At 47.5% G+C, this 23,574-nt stretch overlaps 1 protein-coding gene across 5 annotated transcripts in view; it reads right to left on the reverse strand.

Moving 5' to 3' along the window:
- The window catches only part of DOCK10 (dedicator of cytokinesis 10), a 1,618,956-nt gene that overhangs the window by 495,103 nt on the left and 1,100,279 nt on the right, over window positions 1–23,574 (reverse strand). For all 5 annotated transcript variants that reach the window (XM_069213493.1, XM_069213489.1, XM_069213490.1 and 2 more), the window contains exon 25: window positions 15,435–15,504. In XM_069213493.1, the coding sequence (XP_069069594.1) occupies window positions 15,435–15,504 (70 nt within the window). The remainder of the gene's footprint in view (window positions 1–15,434; window positions 15,505–23,574) is intronic.

The raw sequence follows: 23,574 nt of genomic DNA on the forward strand, positions 1-23,574 counted from the left end.
CCGATAAAAATGATACCTCACTTGTGTGGGTAGGCCTAGCGCCCGCGACAGGAAACGCCCCAAAGCGCAACGTGGACACATCCAAATTTTTGAAGGAAAACAGGGGTGTTTTTTGCAAAGTGCCTACCTGTAGATTTTGGCCTGTAGCTCAGCCGCCACCTAGGGAAACCTACCAAACCTGTGCATTTCTGAAAACTAAAGACCTAGGGGAATCCAAGATGGGGTGACTTGTGTGGCTCGGACCAGGTTCTGTTACCCAGAATCCTTTGCAAACCTCAAAATTTGGCTAAAAAAACACATGTTCCTCATATTTCTGTGGCAGAAAGTTCTGGAATCTGAGAGGAGCCACAAATTTCCTTCCACCCAGCGTTCCCCAACGTCGCCCGATAAAAATGATACCTCACTTTTGTGGGTAGGCCTAGCGCCTGAGACAGGAAACGCCCCAAAGCGCAACATGGACACATCCAAATTTTTGAAGGAAAACAGAGGTGTTTTTTGCAAAGTGCCTACCTGTAGATTTTGGCCTGTAGCTCAGCCGCCACCTAGGGAAACCTACCAAACCTGTGCATTTCTGAAAACTAGAGACCTAGGGGAATCCAAGATGGGGTGACTTGTGTGGCTCGGACCAGGTTCTGTTACCCAGAATCCTTTGCAAACCTCAAAATTTGGCTAAAAAAACACATGTTCCTCACATTTCTGTGGCAGAAAGTTCTGGAATCTGAGAGGAGCCACAAATTTCCTTTCACCCAGCGTTCCCCCACGTCTCCCGATAAAAATGATACCTCACTTGTGTGGGTAGGCCTAGCGCCCGCGACAGGAAACGCCCCAAAGCGCAACGTGGACACAGCCAAATTCTTGAAGGAAAACAGGTGTTTTTTGCAAAGTGCCTACCTGTAGATTTTGGCCTGTAGCTCAGCCGCCACCTAGGGAAACCTACCAAACCTGTGCATTTCTGAAAACTAGAGACCTAGGGGAATCCAAGATGGGGTGACTTGTGTGGCTCGGACCAGGTTCTGTTACCCAGAATCCTTTGCAAACCTCAAAATTTGGCTAACAAAACACATGTTCCTCACATTTCTGTGGCAGAAGGTTCTGGAATCTGAGAGGAGCCACACATTTCCTTCCACCCAGCGTTCCCCCACATCTCCCAATAAAAATGATACCTCACTTGTGTGGGTAGGCCTAGCGCCCGCGACAGGAAACGCCCCAAAGCGCAACGTGGACACAGCCAAATTTTTGAAGGAAAACAGAGGTGTTTTTTGCAAAGTGCCTACCTGTAGATTTTGGCCTGTAGCTCAGCCGCCACCTAGGGAAACCTACCAAACCTGTGCATTTCTGAAAACTAGAGACCTAGGGGAATCCAAGATGGGGTGACTTGTGTGGCTCGGACCAGGTTCTGTTACCCAGAATCCTTTGCAAACCTCAAAATTTGGCTAAAAAAACACATGTTCCTCACATTTCTGTGGCAGAAAGTTCTGGAATCTGAGAGGAGCAACAAATTTCCTTCCACCCAGCGTTCCCCGACGTCGCCCGATAAAAATTATACCTCACTTGTGTGGGTAGGCCTAGCGCCCGAGACAGGAAACGCCCCAAAGCGCAACGTGGACACATCCAAATTTTTGAAGGAAAACAGAGGTGTTTTTTGCGAAGGGCCTACCTGTAGATTTTGGCCTGTAGCCCAGCCGCCACCTAGGGAAACCTATCAAACCTGTGCATTTCTGAAAACTAGAGACCTAGGGGAATCCAAGATGGGGTGACTTGTGTGGCTCGGACCAGGTTCTGTTACCCAGAATCCTTTGCAAACCTCAAAATTTGGCTAAAAAAACACATGTTCCTCACATTTCTGTGGCAGAAAGTTCTGGAATCTGAGAGGAGCCACAAATTTCCTTCCACACAGCGTTCCCCCACGTCTCCCGATAAAAATTATACCTCACTTGTGTGGGTAGGCCTAGCGGCCGCGACAGGAAACGCCCCAGAGCGCAACGTGGACACATCCAAATTTTTGAAGGAAAACAGAGGTGTTTTTTGCAAAGTGCCTACCTGTAGATTTTGGCCTGTAGCTCAGCCGCCACCTAGGGAAACCTACCAAACCTGTGCTATTCTGAAAACTAGAGACCTAGGGGAATCCAAGATGGGGTGACTTGTGTGGCTCGGACCAGGTTCTGTTACCCAGAATCCTTTGCAAACCTCAAAATTTGGCTAAAGAAACACATGTTCCTCACATTTCTGTGGCAGAAAGTTCTGGAATCTGAGAGGAGCCACAAATTTCCTTCCACCCAGCGTTCCCCCACGTCTCCCGATAAAAATGATACCTCACTTGTGTGGGTAGGCCTAGCGCCCGCGACAGGAAACGCCCCAAAGCGCAACGTGGACACATCCAAATTTTTGAAGGAAAACAGAGGTGTTTTTTGCAAAGTGACTACCTGTAGATTTTGGCCTGTAGCTCAGCCGCCACCTAGGGAAACCTACCACACCTGTGCATTTATGAAAACTAGAGACCTAGGGGAATCCAAGATGGGGTGACTTGTGTGGCTCGGACCAGGTTCTGTTACCCAGAATCCTTTGCAAACCTCAAAATTTGGCTAAAAAAACACATGTTCCTCACATTTCTGTGGCAGAAAGTTCTGGAATCTGAGAGGAGCCACAAATTTCCTTCCACCCAGCGTTCCCCCACGTCTCCCGATAAAAATGATACCTCACTTGTGTGGGTAGGCCTAGCGCCCGCGACAGGAAACGCCCCAAAGCGCAACGTGGACACATCCAAATTTTTGAAGGAAAACAGGGGTGTTTTTTGCAAAGTGCCTACCTGTAGATTTTGGCCTGTAGCTCAGCCGCCGCCTAGGGAAACCTACCAAACCTGTGCATTTCTGAAAACTAAAGACCTAGGGGAATCCAAGATGGGGTGACTTGTGTGGCTCGGACCAGGTTCTGTTACCCAGAATCCTTTGCAAACCTCAAAATTTGGCTAAAAAAACACATGTTCCTCATATTTCTGTGGCAGAAAGTTCTGGAATCTGAGAGGAGCCACAAATTTCCTTCCACCCAGCGTTCCCCGACGTCGCCCGATAAAAATGATACCTCACTTTTGTGGGTAGGCCTAGCGCCTGAGACAGGAAACGCCCCAAAGCGCAACGTGGACACATCCAAATTTTTGAAGGAAAACAGAGGTGTTTTTTGCAAAGTGCCTACCTGTAGATTTTGGCCTGTAGCTCAGCCGCCACCTAGGGAAACCTACCAAACCTGTGCATTTCTGAAAACTAGAGACCTAGGGGAATCCAAGATGGGGTGACTTGTGTGGCTCGGACCAGGTTCTGTTACCCAGAATCCTTTGCAAACCTCAAAATTTGGCTAAAAAAACACATGTTCCTCACATTTCTGTGGCAGAAAGTTCTGGAATCTGAGAGGAGCCACAAATTTCCTTCCACCCAGCCTTCCCCCACGTCTCCCGATAAAAATAATACCTCACTTGTGTGGGTAGGCCTAGCACCCGCGACAGGAAACGCCCCAAAGCGCAACGTGGACACATCCAAATTTTTGAAGGAAAACAGGGGTGTTTTTTGCAAAGTGCCTACCTGTAGATTTTGGCCTGTAGCTCAGCCGCCACCTAGGGAAACCAACCAAACCTGTGCATTTCTGAAAACTAGAGACCTAGGGGAATCCAAGATGGGGTGACTTGTGTGGCTCGGACCAGGTTCTGTTACCCAGAATCCTTTGCAAACCTCAAAATTTGGCTAAAAAAACACATGTTCCTCACATTTCTGTGGCAGAAAGTTCTGGAATCTGAGAGGAGCCACAAATTTCCTTCCACCCAGCGTTCCCCCACGTCTCCCGATAAAAATGATACCTCACTTGTGTGGGTAGGCCTAGCGCCCGCAACAGGAAACGCCCCAAAGCGCAACGTGGACACATCCAAATTTTTGAAGGAAAACAGAGGTGTTTTTTGCAAAGTGCCTACCTGTAGATTTTGGCCTGTAGCTCAGCCGCCACCTAGGGAAACCTACCAAACCTGTGCATTTCTGAAAACTAGAGACCTAGGGGAATCCAAGATGGGGTGACTTGTGTGGCTCGGACCAGGTTCTGTTACCCAGAATCCTTTGCAAACCTCAAACTTGCCTAAAAAAACACATGTTCCTCACATTTCTGTGGCAGAAAGTTCTGGAATCTGAGAGGAGCCACAAATTTCCTTCCACCCAGCGTTCCCCCATGTCTCCCGATAAAAATGATACCTCACTTGTGTGGGTAGGCCTAGCGCCCGCGACAGGAAACGCCCCAAAGCGCAACGTGGACACATCCAAATTTTTGAAGGAAAACAGAGGTGTTTTTTGCAAAGTGCCTACCTGTAGATTTTGGCCTGTAGCTCAGCCGCCACCTAGGAAAACCTACCAAACCTGTGCATTTCTGAAAACTAGAGACCTAGGGGAATCCAAGATGGGGTGACTTGTGTGGCTCGGACCAGGTTCTGTTACCCAGAATCCTTTGCAAACCTCAAAATTTGGCTAAAAAAACACATGTTCCTCACATTTCTGTGGCAGAAAGTTCTGTAATCTGAGAGGAGCCACAAATTTCCTTCCATCCAGCGTTCCCCCACGTCTCTCGATAAAAATGATACCTCACTTGTGTGGGTAGGCCTAGCGCCCGCGACAGGAAACGCCCCAAAGCGCAACGTGGACACAGCCAAATTTTTGAAGGAAAACAGAGGTGTTTTTTGCAAAGTGCCTACCTGTAGATTTTGGCCTGTAGCTCAGCCGCCACCTAGGGAAACCTACCAAACCTGTGCTATTCTGAAAACTAGAGACCTAGGGGAATCCAAGATGGGGTGACTTGTGTGGCTCGGACCAGGTTCTGTTACCCAGAATCCTTTGCAAACCTCAAAATTTGGCTAAAAAAACACATGTTCCTCACATTTCTGTGGCAGAAAGTTCTGGAATCTGAGAGGAGCCACAAATTTCCTTTCACCCAGCGTTCTCCCACGTCTCCCGATAAAAATGATACCTCACTTGTGTGGGTAGGCCTAGCGCCCGCGACAGGAAACGCCCCAAAGCGCAACGTGGACACATCCAAATTTTTGAAGGAAAACAGAGGTGTTTTTTGCAAAGTGCCTACCTGTAGATTTTGGCCTGTAGCTCAGCCGCCACCTAGGAAAACCTACCAAACCTGTGCATTTCTGAAAACTAGAGACCTAGGGGAATCCAAGATCGGGTGACTTGTGTGGCTTGGACCAGGTTCTGTTACCCAGAATCCTTTGCAAACCTCAAAATTTGGCTAAAAAAACACATGTTCCTCACATTTCTGTGGCAGAAAGTTCTGTAATCTGAGAGGAGCCACAAATTTCCTTCCACCCAGCGTTCCCCGACGTCGCCCGATAAAAATGATACCTCACTTGTGTGGGTAGGCCTAGCGTCCGAGACAGGAAACGCCCCAAAGCGCAACGTGGACACATCCAAATTTTTGAAGGAAAACAGAGGTGTTTTTTGCAAAGTGCCTACCTGTAGATTTTGGCCTGTAGCTCAGCCGCCACCTAGGGAAACCTACCAAACCTGTGCATTTCTGAAAACTAGAGACCTAGGGGAATCCAAGATGGGGTGACCTGTGTGGCTCGGACCAGGTTCTGTTACCCAGAATCCTTTGCAAACCTCAAAATTTGGCTAACAAAACACATGTTCCTCACATTTCTGTGGCAGAAAATTCTGGAATCTGAGAGGAGCCACAAATTTCTTTCCACCCAGCGTTCCCCCACATCTCGCGATAAAAATGATACCTCACTTGTGTGGGTAGGCCTAGCGCCCGCGACAGGAAACGCCCCAAAGCCCAACGTGGACACAGCCAAATTTTTGAAGGAAAACAGAGGTGTTTTTTGCAAAGTGCCTACCTGTAGATTTTGGCCTGTAGCTCAGCCGCCACCTAGGGAAACCTACCAAACCTGTGCATTTCTGAAAACTAGAGACCTAGGGGAATCCAAGATGGGGTGACTTGTGTGGCTCGGACCAGGTTCTGTTACCCAGAATCCTTTGCAAACCTCAAAATTTGGCTAAAAAAACACATGTTCCTCACATTTCTGTGGCAGAAAGTTCTGGAATCTGAGAGGAGCCACAAATTTCCTTCCACCCAGCGTTCCCCGACGTCGCCCGATAAAAATGATACCTCACTTGTGTGGGTAGGCCTAGCGTCCGAGACAGGAAACGCCCCAAAGCGCAACGTGGACACATCCAAATTTTTGAAGGAAAACAGAGGTGTTTTTTGCAAAGGGCCTACTTGTAGATTTTGGCCTGTAGCCCAGCCGCCACCTAGGGAAACCTATCAAACCTGTGCATTTCTGAAAACTAGAGACCTAGGGGAATCCAAGATGGGGTGACTTGTGTGGCTCGGACCAGGTTCTGTTACCCAGAATCCTTTGCAAACCTCAAAATGTGGCTAAAAAAACACATGTTCCTCACATTTCTGTGGCAGAAAGTTCTGGAATCTGAGAGGAGCCACAAATTTCCTTCCACCCAGCGTTCCCCCACGTCTCCCGATAAAAATGATACCTCACTTGTGTGGGTAGGCCTAGCACCCGCGACAGGAAACGCCCCAAAGCGCAACGTGGACACATCCAAATTTTTGAAGGAAAACAGGGGTGTTTTTTGCAAAGTGCCTACCTGTAGATTTTGGCCTGTAGCTCAGCCGCCACCCAGGGAAACCTACCAAACCTGTGCATTTCTGAAAACTAGAGACCTAGGGGAATCCAAGATGGGGTGACTTGTGTGGCTCGGACCAGGTTCTGTTACCCAGAATCCTTTGCAAACCTCAAAATTTGGCTAAAAAAACACATGTTCCTCACATTTCTGTGGCAGAAAGTTCTGGAATCTGAGAGGAGCCACAAATGTCCTTCCACACAGCGTTCCCCCACGTCTCCCGATAAAAATTATACCTCACTTGTGTGGGTAGGCCTAGCGGCCGCGACAGAAAACACCCCAAAGCGCAACGTGGACACATCCAAATTTTTGAAGGAAAACAGAGGTGTTTTTTGCAAAGTGCCTACCTGTAGATTTTGGCCTGTAGCTCAGCCGCCACCTAGGGAAACCTACCAAACCTGTGCTATTCTGAAAACTAGAGACCTAGGGGAATCCAAGATGGGGTGACTTGTGTGGCTCGGACCAGGTTCTGTTACCCAGAATTCTTTGCAAACCTCAAAATTTGGCTAAAGAAACACATGTTCCTCACATTTCTGTGGCAGAAAGTTCTGGAATCTGAGAGGAGCCACAAATTTCCTTCCACCCAGCGTTCCCCCACGTCTCCCGATAAAAATGATACCTCACTTGTGTGGGTAGGCCTAGCGCCCGCGACAGGAAACGCCCCAAAGCGCAACGTGGACACATCCAAATTTTTGAAGGAAAACAGAGGTGTTTTTTGCAAAGTGCCTACCTGTAGATTTTGGCCTGTAGCTCAGCCGCCACCTAGGGAAACCTACCACACCTGTGCATTTCTGAAAACTAGAGACCTAGGGGAATCCAGGATGGGGTGACTTGTGTGGCTCGGACCAGGTTCTGTTACCCAGAATCCTTTGCAAACCTCAAAATTTGGCTAAAAAAACACATGTTCCTCACATTTCTGTGGCAGAAAGTTCTGGAATCTGAGAGGAGCCACAAATTTCCTTCCACCCAGCGTTCCCCCACGTCTCCCGATAAAAACGATACCTCACTTGTGTGGGTAGGCCTAGCGCCCGCGACAGGAAACGCCCCAAAGCGCAACGTGGACACATCCAAATTTTTGAAGGAAAACAGGGGTGTTTTTTGCAAAGTGCCTACCTGTAGATTTTGGCCTGTAGCTCAGCCGCCACCTAGGAAAACCTTCCAAACCTGTGCATTTCTGAAAACTAGAGACCTAGGGGAATCCAAGATGGGGTGACTTGTGTGGCTCGGACCAGGTTCTGTTACCCAGAATCCTTTGCAAACCTCAAAATTTGGCTAAAAAAACACATGTTCCTCACATTTCTGTGGCAGAAAGTTCTGTAATCTGAGAGGAGCCACAAATTTCCTTCCACCCAGCGTTCCCCGACGTCGCCCGATAAAAATGATACCTCACTTGTGTGGGTAGGCCTAGCGTCCGAGACAGGAAACGCCCCAAAGCGCAACGTGGACACATCCAAATTTTTGAAGGAAAACAGAGGTGTTTTTTGCAAAGTGCCTACCTGTAGATTTTGGCCTGTAGCTCAGCCGCCACCTAGGGAAACCTACCAAACCTGTGCATTTCTGAAAACTAGAGACCTAGGGGAATCCAAGATGGGGTGACCTGTGTGGCTCGGACCAGGTTCTGTTACCCAGAATCCTTTGCAAACCTCAAAATTTGGCTAACAAAACACATGTTCCTCACATTTCTGTGGCAGAAAGTTCTGGAATCTGAGAGGAGCCACAAATTTCCTTCCACCCAGCGTTCCCCCACATCTCGCGATAAAAATGATACCTCACTTGTGTGGGTAGGCCTAGCGCCCGCGACAGGAAACGCCCCAAAGCCCAACGTGGACACAGCCAAATTTTTGAAGGAAAACAGAGGTGTTTTTTGCAAAGTGCCTACCTGTAGATTTTGGCCTGTAGCTCAGCCGCCACCTAGGGAAACCTACCAAACCTGTGCATTTCTGAAAACTAGAGACCTAGGGGAATCCAAGATGGGGTGACTTGTGTGGCTCGGACCAGGTTCTGTTACCCAGAATCCTTTGCAAACCTCAAAATTTGGCTAAAAAAACACATGTTCCTCACATTTCTGTGGCAGAAAGTTCTGGAATCTGAGAGGAGCCACAAATTTCCTTCCACCCAGCGTTCCCCGACGTCGCCCGATAAAAATGATACCTCACTTGTGTGGGTAGGCCTAGCGTCCGAGACAGGAAACGCCCCAAAGCGCAACGTGGACACATCCAAATTTTTGAAGGAAAACAGAGGTGTTTTTTGCAAAGGGCCTACTTGTAGATTTTGGCCTGTAGCCCAGCCGCCACCTAGGGAAACCTATCAAACCTTTGCATTTCTGAAAACTAGAGACCTAGGGGAATCCAAGATGGGGTGACTTGTGTGGCTCGGACCAGGTTCTGTTACCCAGAATCCTTTGCAAACCTCAAAATTTGGCTAAAAAAACACATGTTCCTCACATTTCTGTGGCAGAAAGTTCTGGAATCTGAGAGGAGCCACAAATTTCCTTCCACCCAGCGTTCCCCCACGTCTCCCGATAAAAATGATACCTCACTTGTGTGGGTAGGCCTAGCACCCGCGACAGGAAACGCCCCAAAGCGCAACGTGGACACATCCAAATTTTTGAAGGAAAACAGGGGTGTTTTTTGCAAAGTGCCTACCTGTAGATTTTGGCCTGTAGCTCAGCCGCCACCCAGGGAAACCTACCAAACCTGTGCATTTCTGAAAACTAGAGACCTAGGGGAATCCAAGATGGGGTGACTTGTGTGGCTCGGACCAGGTTCTGTTACCCAGAATCCTTTGCAAACCTCAAAATTTGGCTAAAAAAACACATGTTCCTCACATTTCTGTGGCAGAAAGTTCTGGAATCTGAGAGGAGCCACAAATTTCCTTCCACCCAGCGTTCCCCCACGTCTCCCGATAAAAATGATACCTCACTTGTGTGGGTAGGCCTAGCGCCCGCGACAGGAAACGCCCCAAAGCGCAACGTGGACACATCCAAATTTTTGAAGGAAAACAGAGGTGTTTTTTGCAAAGTGCCTACCTGTAGATTTTGGCCTGTAGCTCAGCCGCCACCTAGGGAAACCTACCACACCTCTGCATTTCTGAAAACTAGAGACCTAGGGGAATCCAGGATGGGGTGACTTGTGTGGCTCGGACCAGGTTCTGTTACCCAGAATCCTTTGCAAACCTCAAAATTTGGCTAAAAAAACACATGTTCCTCACATTTCTGTGGCAGAAAGTTCTGGAATCTGAGAGGAGCCACAAATTTCCTTCCACCCAGCGTTCCCCCACGTCTCCCGATAAAAACGATACCTCACTTGTGTGGGTAGGCCTAGCGCCCGCGACAGGAAACACCCCAAAGCGCAACGTGGACACATCCAAATTTTTGAAGGAAAACAGGGGTGTTTTTTGCAAAGTGCCTACCTGTAGATTTTGGCCTGTAGCTCAGCCGCCACCTAGGAAAACCTTCCAAACCTGTGCATTTCTGAAAACTAGAGACCTAGGGGAATCCAAGATGGGGTGACTTGTGTGGCTCGGACCAGGTTCTGTTACCCAGAATCCTTTGCAAACCTCAAAATTTGGCTAAAAAAACACATGTTCCTCACATTTCTGTGGCAGAAAGTTCTGGAATCTGAGAGGAGCCACAAATTTCCTTCCACCCAGCGTTCCCCCACGTCTCCCGATAAAAATGATACCTCACTTGTGTGGGTAGGCCTAGCGCCCGCGACAGGAAACGCCCCAAAGCGCAAAGTGGACACATCCAAATTTTTGAAGGAAAACAGAGGTGTTTTTTGCAAAGTGCCTACCTGTAGATTTTGGCCTGTAGCTCAGCCGCCACCTAGGGAAACCTGCCAAACCTGTACATTTCTGAAAACTAGAGACCTAGGGGAATCCAGGATGGGGTGACTTGTGTGGCTCGGACTAGGTTCTGTTACCCAGAATCCTTTGCAAAACTCAAAATTTGGCTAAAAAAACACATGTTCCTCACATTTCTGTGGCAGAAAGTTCTGGAATCTGAGAGGAGCCACAAATTTCCTTCCACCCAGCGTTCCCCCACGTCTCTCGATAAAAATGATACCTCACTTGTGTGGGTAGGCCTAGCGCTCGCGATAGGAAATGGCCCAAAACACATTCTGGACACATCACATTTTTTCATAGAAAACAGTGCCTACCTGTGGATTTTGGCCTCTAGCTCAGCCGGCACCTGGGGAAACCTAGCAAACCAGCGCATTTTTGAAAACTAGAGACCTAGGGGAATCCAAGATGGGGTGATTTGCGGGGCTCTGACCAGGTTCTGTTACCCAGAATTCTTTGCAAACATCAAAATTTGGCCAAAAAACACTTTTTCCTCTCATTTCGGTGACAAAAAGTTCTGGAATCTGAGAGGAGCCACAAATTTCCTTCCACCCAGCGTTCCCCTAAGCCTCTCCATAAAAATGGTACCTCACTTGTGTGGGTAGGCCTAGCGCCCACAAAAGGAAATGGCCCAAAACACAACGTGGACACAACATATTTTTTCACAGAAAACAGAGGTGTTTTTTGCAACGTGCCTACCTGTGGATTTTGGCCTCTAGCTCAGCCGGCCCCAGGGGGGGGGGGAAATGCCCTAAAATAAATTTGACCCCCCCAAACCACCCCCTGCCCAGGAGCGACCCTTGCCTACGGGGTCGCTCCCCCTGCGTGACATTGGCGCCAAAAAACAAATCCCCGGTGCCTAGTGGTTTCTGCCCCCTTGGGGCAGATTGACCTAAAATCGACCAATCTGCCCCCAAGGGGGTCAGAAATGGTCTAAATACAGTTTGCCCCCCAGGGGAGCGACCCTTGCCGCTCCCCATCTCTAAAAAAACAAACATACAAAAAAAAAAAACACAATTTTTTTTTGCCCTGGCGCCTAGAGGTTTCTGCCCCCCCCCTTGTGGCAGATCGGCCTAATAATAGGCCGATCTGCCCCTAGGGGGGGCAGAAATGGCCTAAAATAAATTTGCATCCCCAACCCCCACCCCCACACCAGGAGCGACCCTTGCCTACGGGGTCGCTCCCCCTGCGTGACATTGGCGCCAAAAAACAAATCCCCGGTGCCTAGTGGTTTCTGCCCCCTTGGGGGCAGATTGACCTAAAATCGACCAATCTGCCCCCAAGGGGGGCAGAAATGCTCTAAATACAGTTTGCCCCCCAGGGGAGCGACCCTTGTCTGATGGGTCTCTCCCCATCTCTAAAAAAACAAACAAACAAAAAAAAAAACACAAAAAAAATTTGCCCTGGCGCCTAGAGGTTTCTGCCCCCCCCTGGTGGCAGATCGGCCTAATAATAGGCCGATCTGCCCCCAGAGGGGGCAGAAATGACCTAAAATAAATTTTCCCCCCGAACCCCCAGCCCCCCCGGGAGCGACCCTTGCCTACGGGGTCGCTCCCCCTGCGTGACATTGGTGCCAAAAAACAAATCCCCGGTGCCTAGTGGTTTCTGCCCCCTTGGGGCAGATTGACCTAAAATCGACCAATCTGCCCCCAAGGGGGGCAGAAATGGTCTAAATACAGTTTGCCCCCCAGGGGAGCGACCCTTGCCTGATGGGTCGCTCCCCATCTCTAAAAAAACAAACATACAAAAAAAAAAAACACACAAAAAAAATTTGCCCTGGCGCCTAGAGGTTTCTGCCCCCCCCCGGTGGCAGATCGGCCTAATAATAGGCCGATCTGCGCCCAGGGGGGGCAGAAATGGCCTAAAATAAATTTGCCCCCCGAACCCCCAGCCCCCCCGGGAGCGAACCTTGCCTATGGGGTCACTCCCCCTGCGTGACATTGGCGCCAAAAAACAAATCCCCGGTGCCTAGTGGTTTCTGCCCCCTTGGCAGATTCACCTAAAATCAACCAATCTGCCCCCAAGGGGGGCAGAAATGGTCTAAACACAGTTTGCCCCCCAGGGGAGCGACCCTTGTCTGATGGGTCGCTCCCCATCTCTAAAAAAACAAACAACCCAAAAAAAAAACACAGAAAAAAAAATTGCCCTGGCGCCTAGAGGTTTCTGCCACCCCTGGGGGTAGATCGGCCTAATACCAATAGGCCGATCTGCCCCCATGGGGGGCAGAGATGGCCTAAAATAATTTTGCCCCCCCTACCCCCCCCCCCAGGGAGCGACCCTTGCCTACAAGCCTACAAGGTCGCTCCCCTTGCGTGACGGCGCAAAAAAAAGATCCCTGGTGCCTAGTGGTTTCTGCCCCCCTTGGGGGCAGATTGACCTAAAATCGGCCGATCTGCCCCCAAAGCGGGCAGAAATGGCCTAAATACATTTTTCCCCTCCAGGGGAGCGACCCTTGTCCAAGGGGTCGCTCCCCATCTGTAAAACAAAAAAACAAAAAAATCCCGGGTGCCTAGTGGTTTCTGCCCTCCTTGGGGGCAGATCAGCCGAATCAAAATAGGCTGATCTACCCCCCAGGGGGGCAGAAATGGCCTAAAATAATCCCCCCCCCCCCCAGGGAGCGACCCTTGCCTAAGGGGTCGCTCCCCTTGTGTGAAATTCACGCAAAAAAAAAAAAAACCCTGGCGTCTAATTGTTTCTGCCCCCTTAGGGGGCAGATTGGCCTCATCAAAATAGGCCAATCTGCCCCCAAGGGGGGCAGAAATGGCCTAAATATAATTTGCCCCCTAGGGAGAGACCCTTGCCTAAGGGGTCGCTCCCCACCTAAAAAAAAATAGAAAACGTAACAAAAAGAGAAAAAAAAAGAAATGATCCCTGGTGCCTAGAGGTTTCTGCCCCCCCTGGGGGCAGATCGGCCTAATAATAGGCCGATCTTCCCCCAGGGGGGGCAGAAAAGGCCTTCCCAAAAAAATGCCCTCCCTGGGAGCTACCCTTGCCCAAGGGGTCGCTCCCGTTGCGTGAAATTCGCGCAAAAAAAAAAACTCCCTGGTATCTAATGGTTTCTGCCCCCCTTGGGGGCAGATTGGCCTCATCAAAATAGGCCAAGGGGGCAGAAATGGCCTAAATATATATTGCCCCCTAGGGGAGCGACCCTTGCCTAAGGGGTCGCTCCCTACCTAAAAAAAAAAAAAACATAAAAAAAAAAAAAAAAAAAAAAGCTCCCGGGGCAGATCGGCCTAATAAAAGGCCTTCCTAAGAAAATGCCCCCCCTGGGAGCGACCCTTGCCCAAGGGGTCGCTCCCTTTTGACAGTTTCATTGAAAAAAAAAAAAATCCCTGGTGTCTAGTGGGGTTTCAAAAGCCGGATTGCAAGCAATCCGGCTTTTGAAACCCTGTGAGAGACTTCAAAGGGAAAGAAATACATTTCCTTCCCTTTGAAGCCTCTCGGGGCCTCCCCCATGGGATTGAAAGAGAAATGCAAGAGCATTTCACTTTCAATGGCATGGGGGAGACCCTGTGACTAATCAGCGCGCGCTCGCGCGCTGACGTCACAGGGGGGTTGGGGGGGTCGGGGGTGGGAGGGGAAGGGCTTCCCCTTCCATCCCTGACTTTGGGTGGGGTGGGGGGAAGCACACAGAGGGAGCGAGAGCGCTCCCTCTGGGCTGTGTGCCGAGGACGTAGTGGTTACGTCCTCGGCACAGCAGCACTGTGCCGCAGGACGTAACCACTACGTCCGCGGCACAGAAGGGGTTAAGGATAACTTAGGACAACACTTTCACACATTCAACTGAGAAGATGATTACAAGATCTGGGCATCCCTTTCAAACATGGTAAAAGGGAACTAGCATATTGCAAATCAACCACCCATCGTTGAACAAAGGTCTTGGGCAAAGGAAAGTTGAATGTCTCCTCCACAATGAGCCTCTCCTTGGAGTAAATGCATAATTATAGACACAATTCTCTCCAAAAGAATGCAAAGTGCCTAGAGGCTAATGATATGTATAGCATTGCGCCATACACAAAATGTGTAACAATCAAACATACCCTAGCAAAAACACATCATACTATAACTTATCCAAACACAACAGCACATAATATGTAGAAACACATAACACATTATAACACTAAACAAGGTAATGTAACATAATGTAAAATAACGTAACACGCATATTATAAACATCCTCACAATCTCCACAAGGACCAATAGGCTCTTAGTGAAACTATATCCTTTTGTGTGCATGTAATCTCGGTGGAGATATCTGGAGGCTATTGATATTATTGTTCAACTCTTAGGTATTGTTGTCACCAGTGATTTAATCAATAAAACCTTTGTGTGTGAGGTCATGATCAGTGGACCATTGACACCGTCTTAGTTGTGGAAATGTTACTGGAGAATTTAAGTGGTATTTCTGTTTTGAAATTTCTAATGTTTTATAGCATAAATTATATATTTCCCCTTTTAAAGAACCAAACAATACTTCAACAAAACTGTCTCAATAACTCTGAAATATAAAATGTTACATTTAATGACATTTTCATTTATGCATCACACATGCATTTCTGTACGTGAGGGTGAAAAGAAATAAGGTTCAATACATTTGAGACTGAAGAGGAACTGCAATTGAGTGCTGGTTTGTAGACTTTCTGAGTAGTGTACAGTTAGCTGTTACGTGTTCTTTCGATTGAAACAACTATTTGCTTAACTGTGACCGCATTTCTAGAGACATAACATATTTAAAGTAGTCAAGAACATCATAAAATAGGCAGCATGGAATAACAAATCAGCTCTAACACCGTCACATGGGGAAATGCTGAACAGGGATAAGACAGAATTATTCATAATTGTACAACTAAAATAGTCAAATTAAACACTGAATTGCAAAGAACTTCTTACAAACTGATCCACACGATGTACAAGACATACCTTTACATAGGAGTAGACATAATGGTCTAATTGTTCTTCATGGCACTTGCCAATAATGTCAGTAAGGACCCTATGGGCAGAGTGTAAGTTGGACATATTTAGCATGATAAAGTAACCATGACATGAGTGATACAGTATAAATAGAACAGTACTTAAAGTTGAAATAAGCATATTATTTTTCTAAGAAAGTGCGCGTTTGGCTAAAATGCAAAGCCAAATGACTTTGATTATATCATTTAAGGTGATGGACTATGCATTTTTGAGTTGTATGCCAGAAAATCGTATAGTAACAAACTGTCTACAATACATAGTCTGTCCAAAAAATAATTTGCAAAAATAGTGTGCCATTGTGGGTAGAGTTTTCTGATAACGCTCAAATAGTGTTACATTTCTGCAGTGCAAGTGACTAGAGGCCTATGTGATAGCTAGGATACAATATTTGAGTAATGTAACATTCTGACAACGACATTCTGGAACCACACCAAAGGCTCATTTAAAGTACTTATTTATTTATTTATTTGGCGTATTCTTACAGATTGACCCTGGCCCCAATGGGCAGCAGAGTGCTGTACATTGCAAGGAAGATATGTGGGGTACTTGCACGATTATACAATACACCCAGAGATGTTACACTGTATTAAACCATATGATGTGGCTTTTATGCGTGTGTTTATAATGTTGCATACAACATTGACCTTGTGGTAGGTTAAAATGATCACTGTTCGTGCGGTGAATGCATTAAAGAGCATGATGGAAGCAGAAAGCCTAGCGAATAGGCCTGTTTATGTCTAACAAGGATCAATTGTGTGTTTGATTAAGGATATCTTATGAAATATGATTTGACATTTGTAATCTTTGTCCATTTGTACATATTATTTGCTGAGCTGTGTATGATCTTTTGAAACATTCTTACTCATGTAATATGTAGAAATATAGTGTATACTAAATCATAATATTAGGTAAATACGAATACCTTTTCTAAATATGTTTATTGCTTATAAACACAAAAAAGTAACTCTTCTACAAAGCAAGTTGTATGATTTTCGGCAGTGCATAACATATCGAGCCAAATGTCCGTATTGAGTAAATAGGAGCTACAGGGTGGCATATGTAATATGAAGTAAAAGCAAAGCAGAAGCATTAGCAGTAAGTCAGAAAGGTAGCAAATGCAAACATTTTCAGTGTTATGGTACTCAGACTCAGCATAACTCATGAATCTAATTAATGAAACAATCAATTAAGTTATTAGAATTTTTTTACAATTTATTTATTGGCTCAATAGAAGGAGTGTTATAACTGGGTGATGGTAATTTAGCTTTTGATTTCAGATGAATTTTGAATATTAGTGCATTCCAATCAGTTGACTCTAGGAGTCTTCTCAGCCTAAACCTCAGAAGTCGTGCTGCAGCGACCTCAGCCTGCACCAATTTATAACATCAAAGTTGCCATTTGTCTATCTGAGCAGTATGGGGTGATTTTCAGCTGAGCCGAGCAGCTATTTTAGCTACGATCACAGCCAAGTCAAAAAAAATAGAAGCCTTTTTAGGTCGAGCCTAGACAGTACTTCCGCTGTCGCTTAGCGACCTATTGTTGATAGAGTTGTGAGCTTACATACCGCCCATCCTTTTCAATTGGCTGTTTCCGTTGTCACTTTTATTTCTGCTTCCCATTTGATGATGGCATGCATTTGTCATGCCTTTTCCTGTTTCCACTCCTCCCTGAGGGCAGCGACCAAATACTCGATCAATACGCTGTTCATTGTTACAGCGTGTGTTTTGGACCTACTTTGTTTCTAAGCACGGGGCGCTGAGAGCAGGCAGCATGCGAGGCAAAGGGGTGCTGTGCACAGCACTGCTTCCGAGCAGCCAGTCCTGCTGCAAACATGGCCAAAGGTGCACCTTCAGTCTTTGTCCAAGATGTTTTTTTAAATCAGGCTAGAAGGTTTCTTTTCTCTAGGAGCCTACGTGCAGGGGAGGGGAGCGAAGAGCACTGCAACTAAACAACTTCACGGCTTCTGAAGGGGTAGGGTGGAGCGAGAACAGAAGCAGCCTGTTGGTAATTTGCCAAGCGCTTTTTGTTTCTCCAATGTTTGTTCCTTCATGTCTGTTATGTTTCCCAGGGATATTTTCTTTACATATGAAACAACAACATTTGAGTAACAAAAAGAGCGAGTGGAGTAGTTTCACTGCAGCCCTTTTGGCTCCCCTCCCCAGCATGTAGGCTTCTGGAGAAAAGAAACCTTCTAGCCTGATTAAAAGAAAATAGCCTTGTTTCAACAGCATTTTGTGCTGTGATGGAGGAGGGAAGGCTGGAAGTCATCAAGCTGCAGAAGCAGCGCATTTCCGGGGCAGCTTTTAATATCACGAGAAACGACTGGACAGCCGCGGTACTGCATTTATCTTCTTAGTTGTAAAGACAGTGACAATAACCGCAGAAGGATTCGCTTATCTAGTGAGTCGGAGCACCTGTGTGTAGAGAACGAGTGCCTCATCCCACTAACCTTGTGATCAGAGATTGCCTTGCTCCGACGGAGAAATTTTCAGGCTACTAGGATATACATGGTGCATTTCCGCAGTGCACATTTTCCGCACAAATAAAGTGTTTGAATGTACACCAGAACTAGGTCTATGCCCCGTTCCTCGATGTTTAGATGTCCTCTATGCACCTTTGTTTTGACTGAGATCATCTTCCCACCTAGCTTTAAGTCAGTACCGTCACATACACACATTTTAAAGCCCTTTACTTGCTTAATGTTCCACTTCCTCCTCTGACCTCTGCCATTTTAATCCCAGGGCCTGTTTGACATATTTATTCCTTGCACATAACTCGTTTTCATTTAGTTCACCAGGCCCCCTAAAGAACTGTGATTTCCCCAACATGAGCTCGTTCAGCCCGGTTACTAGCTCCTAGTCAGGTTCCCTCTGAATTTACCAGAAGATTCAAATCTTCCTGCTGGTTCCCATTTTCTAACTTTTATTTTTCCCATTCCTTGCAGTTTTAAACTGCTGCATCAATTCACACCAGTTAAATGCTAACAGGGCTAACTTGATCAGAAGTATTGGAGCACTTTATCACCAATCCTTATTGTACGAGACCCTATATAACAGATGCCTGTCCTGCTCTCTTTGATAAGTAAAACAGCTCGGAAACTTATCTGCTTTGTATTTCGTGAATGCCATTTTCCTGCGGGGTTTGGTCATGAGCTTTTTTCTCAACAAAGACATATATTTGTTTAGCAGAGAGCAACGTGTGGGGCACAACCCAGAGAGATGAGGGAATTCCGCACTCCACAATGTAAGGATTGGGTCACTCATGTCCACTTTCATCTTCAACAATTAAATTGCACGTGGAAAAATAAATCACTCTATATAGTGTGGGTTGCCTGCCAGGATATTTGTGTTTCATGCATGCAGTCCAGAGTTGTTAGAAGAGGCTGCTTTACGGAAGCTTAGCTCCCTGAGAGTTGTGCACAGTTAAGATTTACTGCTCTCCTCCAAAATGCTAAGAGCCCAGAGTTCACATTTCTGGAATTCCTCAATCCCCAGAGAGAAAGGGAAGGGGCGGTGGAGCACATTATCCCAGCGTTGTAGAGACATGCATCCCCAGACTTGTGGCTGTAGAGACAGTGTGGTTCTCGGTGTGCACTGCAGTCAAGGGCTTTACTTATATGCAGGGCCAATGGAATTATGTGGCAGAGTGGACCAAGTTATGTGGCAGAGTTGACCAATTTCTGTAGCGAGAAAAGTCCAGTTATGCATTTACAACACCAATAGCTCTAACTCAAGCAAATGCGAGACCTATTGTATTGCAAATGCTTGTTCTAAATTAGGGCTCAGCATTAGATAAAGTGGGCATGTTTTGTGATTGTGTTAATTTCACTTGCCCATACAGCCTCCCAACAAACTAATTATCTTGCTTCATTATTAACAGTATTAACTGGAGGCATGGCCAATTCACAAGGTAAAATGTCGCTTCAGGTCTACCACATCTACGACAGTCCCTAGTAGTTGTAGGGAATATATTGTGCAGTATAAACACCAAAAATAGATATGATGCAAATAATGGGGATCTATGAATTTCATTTGGGCACCCCTAGAGACTTTGTGGATCTGTTGAAGGACAGCAGATGATTTAGTCTTAGTGAGTTAAACCTCCAGGTCTCCCTCCCAGTTTTCTTTAAGGTGAGAAAGATCCTTGCATTGTTTTGATCTGAGATATTTGTACAGATTAGTGGTCATACGTCGACCTCCAGCCAAAGTCAGTAGTATCTGAAGTGTCTGATCAGGTTCCCGTTTACTCCAGGATTATCCTCAAGTCGCCAAAGCCACCTCATAGTGCTGCATGCATAAGACACTAGCTTAGTTACAAGCCATATACCTGTCTAAACTCAGCAAATGTCATAAGAGGCCCCTAGTGCTAAAGCTGTCCCACTTGTGTAAATGAAGCATTATGCCATGCAGCCTAGTCTGCCACCCCTTCAACAAGGTTAAACATTCAAAGTAACCTGAGTGGGATTTTACTCTATAGGGTTTTGTAAATATCTGCTCTAGCAGTGTCTTATAGCCAACAGCAGGAGAGTCGCCTCAGAGGGAATTAGTATTCTTTCAAAAGGCAATTCAGTCATTGTCACCCTCTCCAGGGCTGTCAAAAGCCACCTCACCTCATGTAGGAAGTTGGCTCTGTATGTGCTATTTCAAAGTAAGGAATAGCATGCACAGAGTCCAAGGGTTCCCCTTAGAGGTAAAATAGTGGTAAAAAGAGATAATACTAATGCTCTATTTTGTGGTAGTGTGGTCGAGCAGTAGGCTTATCCAAGGAGTAGTGTTAAGCATTTGTTGTACATACACCTAGACAATAAATGAGGTACACACACTCAGAGACAAATCCAGCCAATAGGTTTTGTATAGAAAAATATCTTTTCTTAGTTTATTTTAAGAACCACAGGTTCAAATTTAACATGTAATATCTTGTTTGAAAGGTATTGCAGGTAAGTACATTAGGAACTTTGAATCATTTCAATTGCATGTATACTTTTCAAGTTATTCACAAATAGCTATTTTAAAAGTGGACACAGTGCAATTTTCACAGTTCCTGGGGGAGGTAAGTTTTTGTTAGTTTTACCAGGTAAGTACGACACTTACAGGGTTCAGTTCTTGGTCCAAGGTAGCCCACCGTTGGGGGTTCAGAGCAACCCCAAAGTTACCACACCAGCAGCTCAGGGCCGGTCAGGTGCAGAGTTCAAAGTGGTGCCCAAAACGCATAGGCTTCAATGGAGAGAAGGGGGTGCCCCGGTTCCAGTCTGCCAGCAGGTAAGTACCCGCGTCTTCGGAGGGCAGACCAGGGGGGTTTTGTAGGGCACCGGGGGGGACACAAGCCCACACAGAAATTTCACCCTCAGCGGCGCGGGGGCGGCCGGGTGCAGTGTTAGAACAAGCGTCGGGTTCGCAATGGAAGTCAATGAGAGATCAAGGGATCTCTTCAGCGCTGCAGGCAGGCAGGGGGGGGCTTCCTCGGGGAAACCTCCACTTGGGCAAGGGAGAGGGTCTCTTGGGGGTCACTTCTGCAGTGAAAGTCCGGTCCTTCAGGTCCTGGGGGCTGCGGGTGCAGGGTCTTTTCCAGGCGTCGGGACTTAGGTTTCAGAGAGTCGCGGTCAGGGGAAGCCTCGGGATTCCCTCTGCAGGCGGCGCTGTGGGGACTCAGGGGGGACAGGTTTTGGTACTCACAGTCGTAGAGTAGTCCGGGGGTCCTCCCTGAGGTGTTGGTTCTCCACCAGCCGAGTCGGGGTCGCCGGGTGCAGTGTTGCAAGTCTCACGCTTCTTGCGGGGAGATTGCAGGGTTCTTTAAAGTTGCAGTCTTTTTGGAGCAGGTCCGCTGTCCTCGGGAGTTTCTTGTCGTCGTCGAAGCAGGGCAGTCCTCAGAGGATTCAGAGGTCGCTGGTCCCTTTGGAAGGCGTCGCTGGAGCAGAGTTCTTTGGAAGGCAGGAGACAGGCCGGTGAGTTTCTGGAGCCAAGGCAGTTGTTGTCTTCTGGTCTTCCTCTGCAGGGGTTTTCAGCTAGGCAGTCCTTCTTCTTGTTGTTGCAGGAATCTAATTTCTAGGTTCAGGGAGAGCCCTTAAATACTAAATTTAAGGGCGTGTTTAGGTCTGGGGGGTTAGTAGCCAATGGCTACTAGCCCTGAGGGTGAGTACACCCTCTTTGTGCCTCCTCCCAAGGGGAGGGGGTCACATCCCTAATCCTATTGGGGGAATCCTCCTTCTTCAAGATGGAGGATTTCTAAAAGTCAGAGGCACCTCAGCTCAGGACACCTTAGGGGCTGTCCTGACTGGCCAGTGACTCCTCCTTGTTTTTCTCATTATCTCTCCTGGACTTGCCGCCAAAAGTGGGGGCTGGGTCCAGGAGGCGGGCATCTCCACTAGCTGGAGTGCCCTGGGGCATTGTAACACAAAGCTTGAGCCTTTGAAGCTCACTGCTAGGTGTTACAGTTCCTGCAGGGGGGAGGTGTGAAGCACCTCCACCCAGAGCAGGCTTTGTTTCTGTCCTCAGAGAGCACAAAGGCTCTCACCGCATGAGGTCAGACACTCGTCTCTCAGCAGCAGGCTGGCACAGACCAGTCAGTCCTGCACTGAACAATTGGGTAAAATACAAGGGGTATCTCTAAGATGCACTCTGTGTGCATTTTTTAATAAATCCAACACTGGCATCAGTGTGGGTTTATTATTCTGAGAAGTTTGATACTAAACTTCCCAGTATTCAGTGTAGCCATTATGGAGCTGTGGAGTTCGTTTTTGACAGACTCCCAGCCCATATACTCTTATGGCTACCCTGCACTTACAATGTCTAAGGTTTTGCTTAGACACTGTAGGGGCATAGTGCTCATGCACGTATGCCCTCACCTGTGGTATAGTGCACCCTGCCTTAGGGCTGTAAGGCCTACTAGAGGGGTGACTTACCTATGCCACAGGCAGGGGGAGGTTGGCATGGCACCCTGAGGGGAGTGCCATGTCGACTTAGTCATTTTCTCCCCATCAGCACACACAAGCTGGCAAGCAGTGTGTCTGTGCTGAGTGAGGGGCCCCTAGGGTGGCATAAGACATGCTGCAGCCCTTAGAGACCTTCCCTGGCATCAGGGCCCTTGGTACCAGGGGTACCACTTACAAGGGACTTACCTAGGTGCCAGGGTTGTGCCAATTGTGGAAACAATGGTACATTTTGGGTGAAAGAACACTGGTGCTGGGGCCTGGTAAGCAGGGTCCCAGCACACTTCTCAGTCAAGTCAGCATCAGTATCAGGCAAAAAGTGGGGGGTAACTGCAACAGGGAGCCATTTCTTTACACAAGCCCCCCCCAGCCCACAGGCCAGGAGACTCAGCCAAAGCTGGGAGATTCTTCCTAGTCTGTCAGGCGAGGAAGAGTAGAGGAAATAGGCTGGTTTGTTGCAGGGCCTACTCTGCCTTACATCCTCCTGTTCAGGTCATTCCCTCTGGGGAACTGACCCACTTCCACAGTGATAGGACCTAGTCTGAACTGCCTCTTGTCTGTGCTTTTTATGTCTTCACCCATTCTCTCTATTTTGGGGTTAGAGGTATCCACCTCTGCTAATTTTATCTTAGCCAGGGTCACCCCTAGCTTACCCAAAGAGGTTACCCAGAGCTGGAGTAACCCCACCATGACCAACAGGGTCAGGGGGCCTAACTTGCTATTTGGCATGGGGTCAGACCACCATGCCAAGGATAGTGCAGCCATAAAGGCTAACACCCAGCAGAGGCCACTGACAGCTATCAGTGCCCAGAACCACACCTTTAGCTCTTCACCTACAAGGGAAGGGGCTACGTTACAGGCTTCTTTGGGTTCAGGGTGCCTGTCTGCTGTATTAGAGTGGGGGGTTACCACATCTTGTAGTAAACACCCTTCTTCCACTCTTTCTTCTGTTAGCTGAGGAGCCACCCACTCAGGCTTAACAGTTGCCTGACTAGCCAGGACTTCTTGTGGGTCAGGTTGGACTTTATCAGAGCCACTTTTGGAGTTCTCCCCTACTGGAGCAGAATCTCCTTGGCTTGCTGGAACCTTGGCTAAAGGTTGTCCACCTTTCCTACTCTGTTTCCTTTTCTTTTTCTTCTGGGGCCTACTTGCATTTACTGCAGA

Source organism: Pleurodeles waltl, chromosome 11 (genome assembly GCF_031143425.1).
Source record: "Pleurodeles waltl isolate 20211129_DDA chromosome 11, aPleWal1.hap1.20221129, whole genome shotgun sequence".
Classification (NCBI taxonomy): Eukaryota; Metazoa; Chordata; class Amphibia; order Caudata; family Salamandridae; genus Pleurodeles; species Pleurodeles waltl.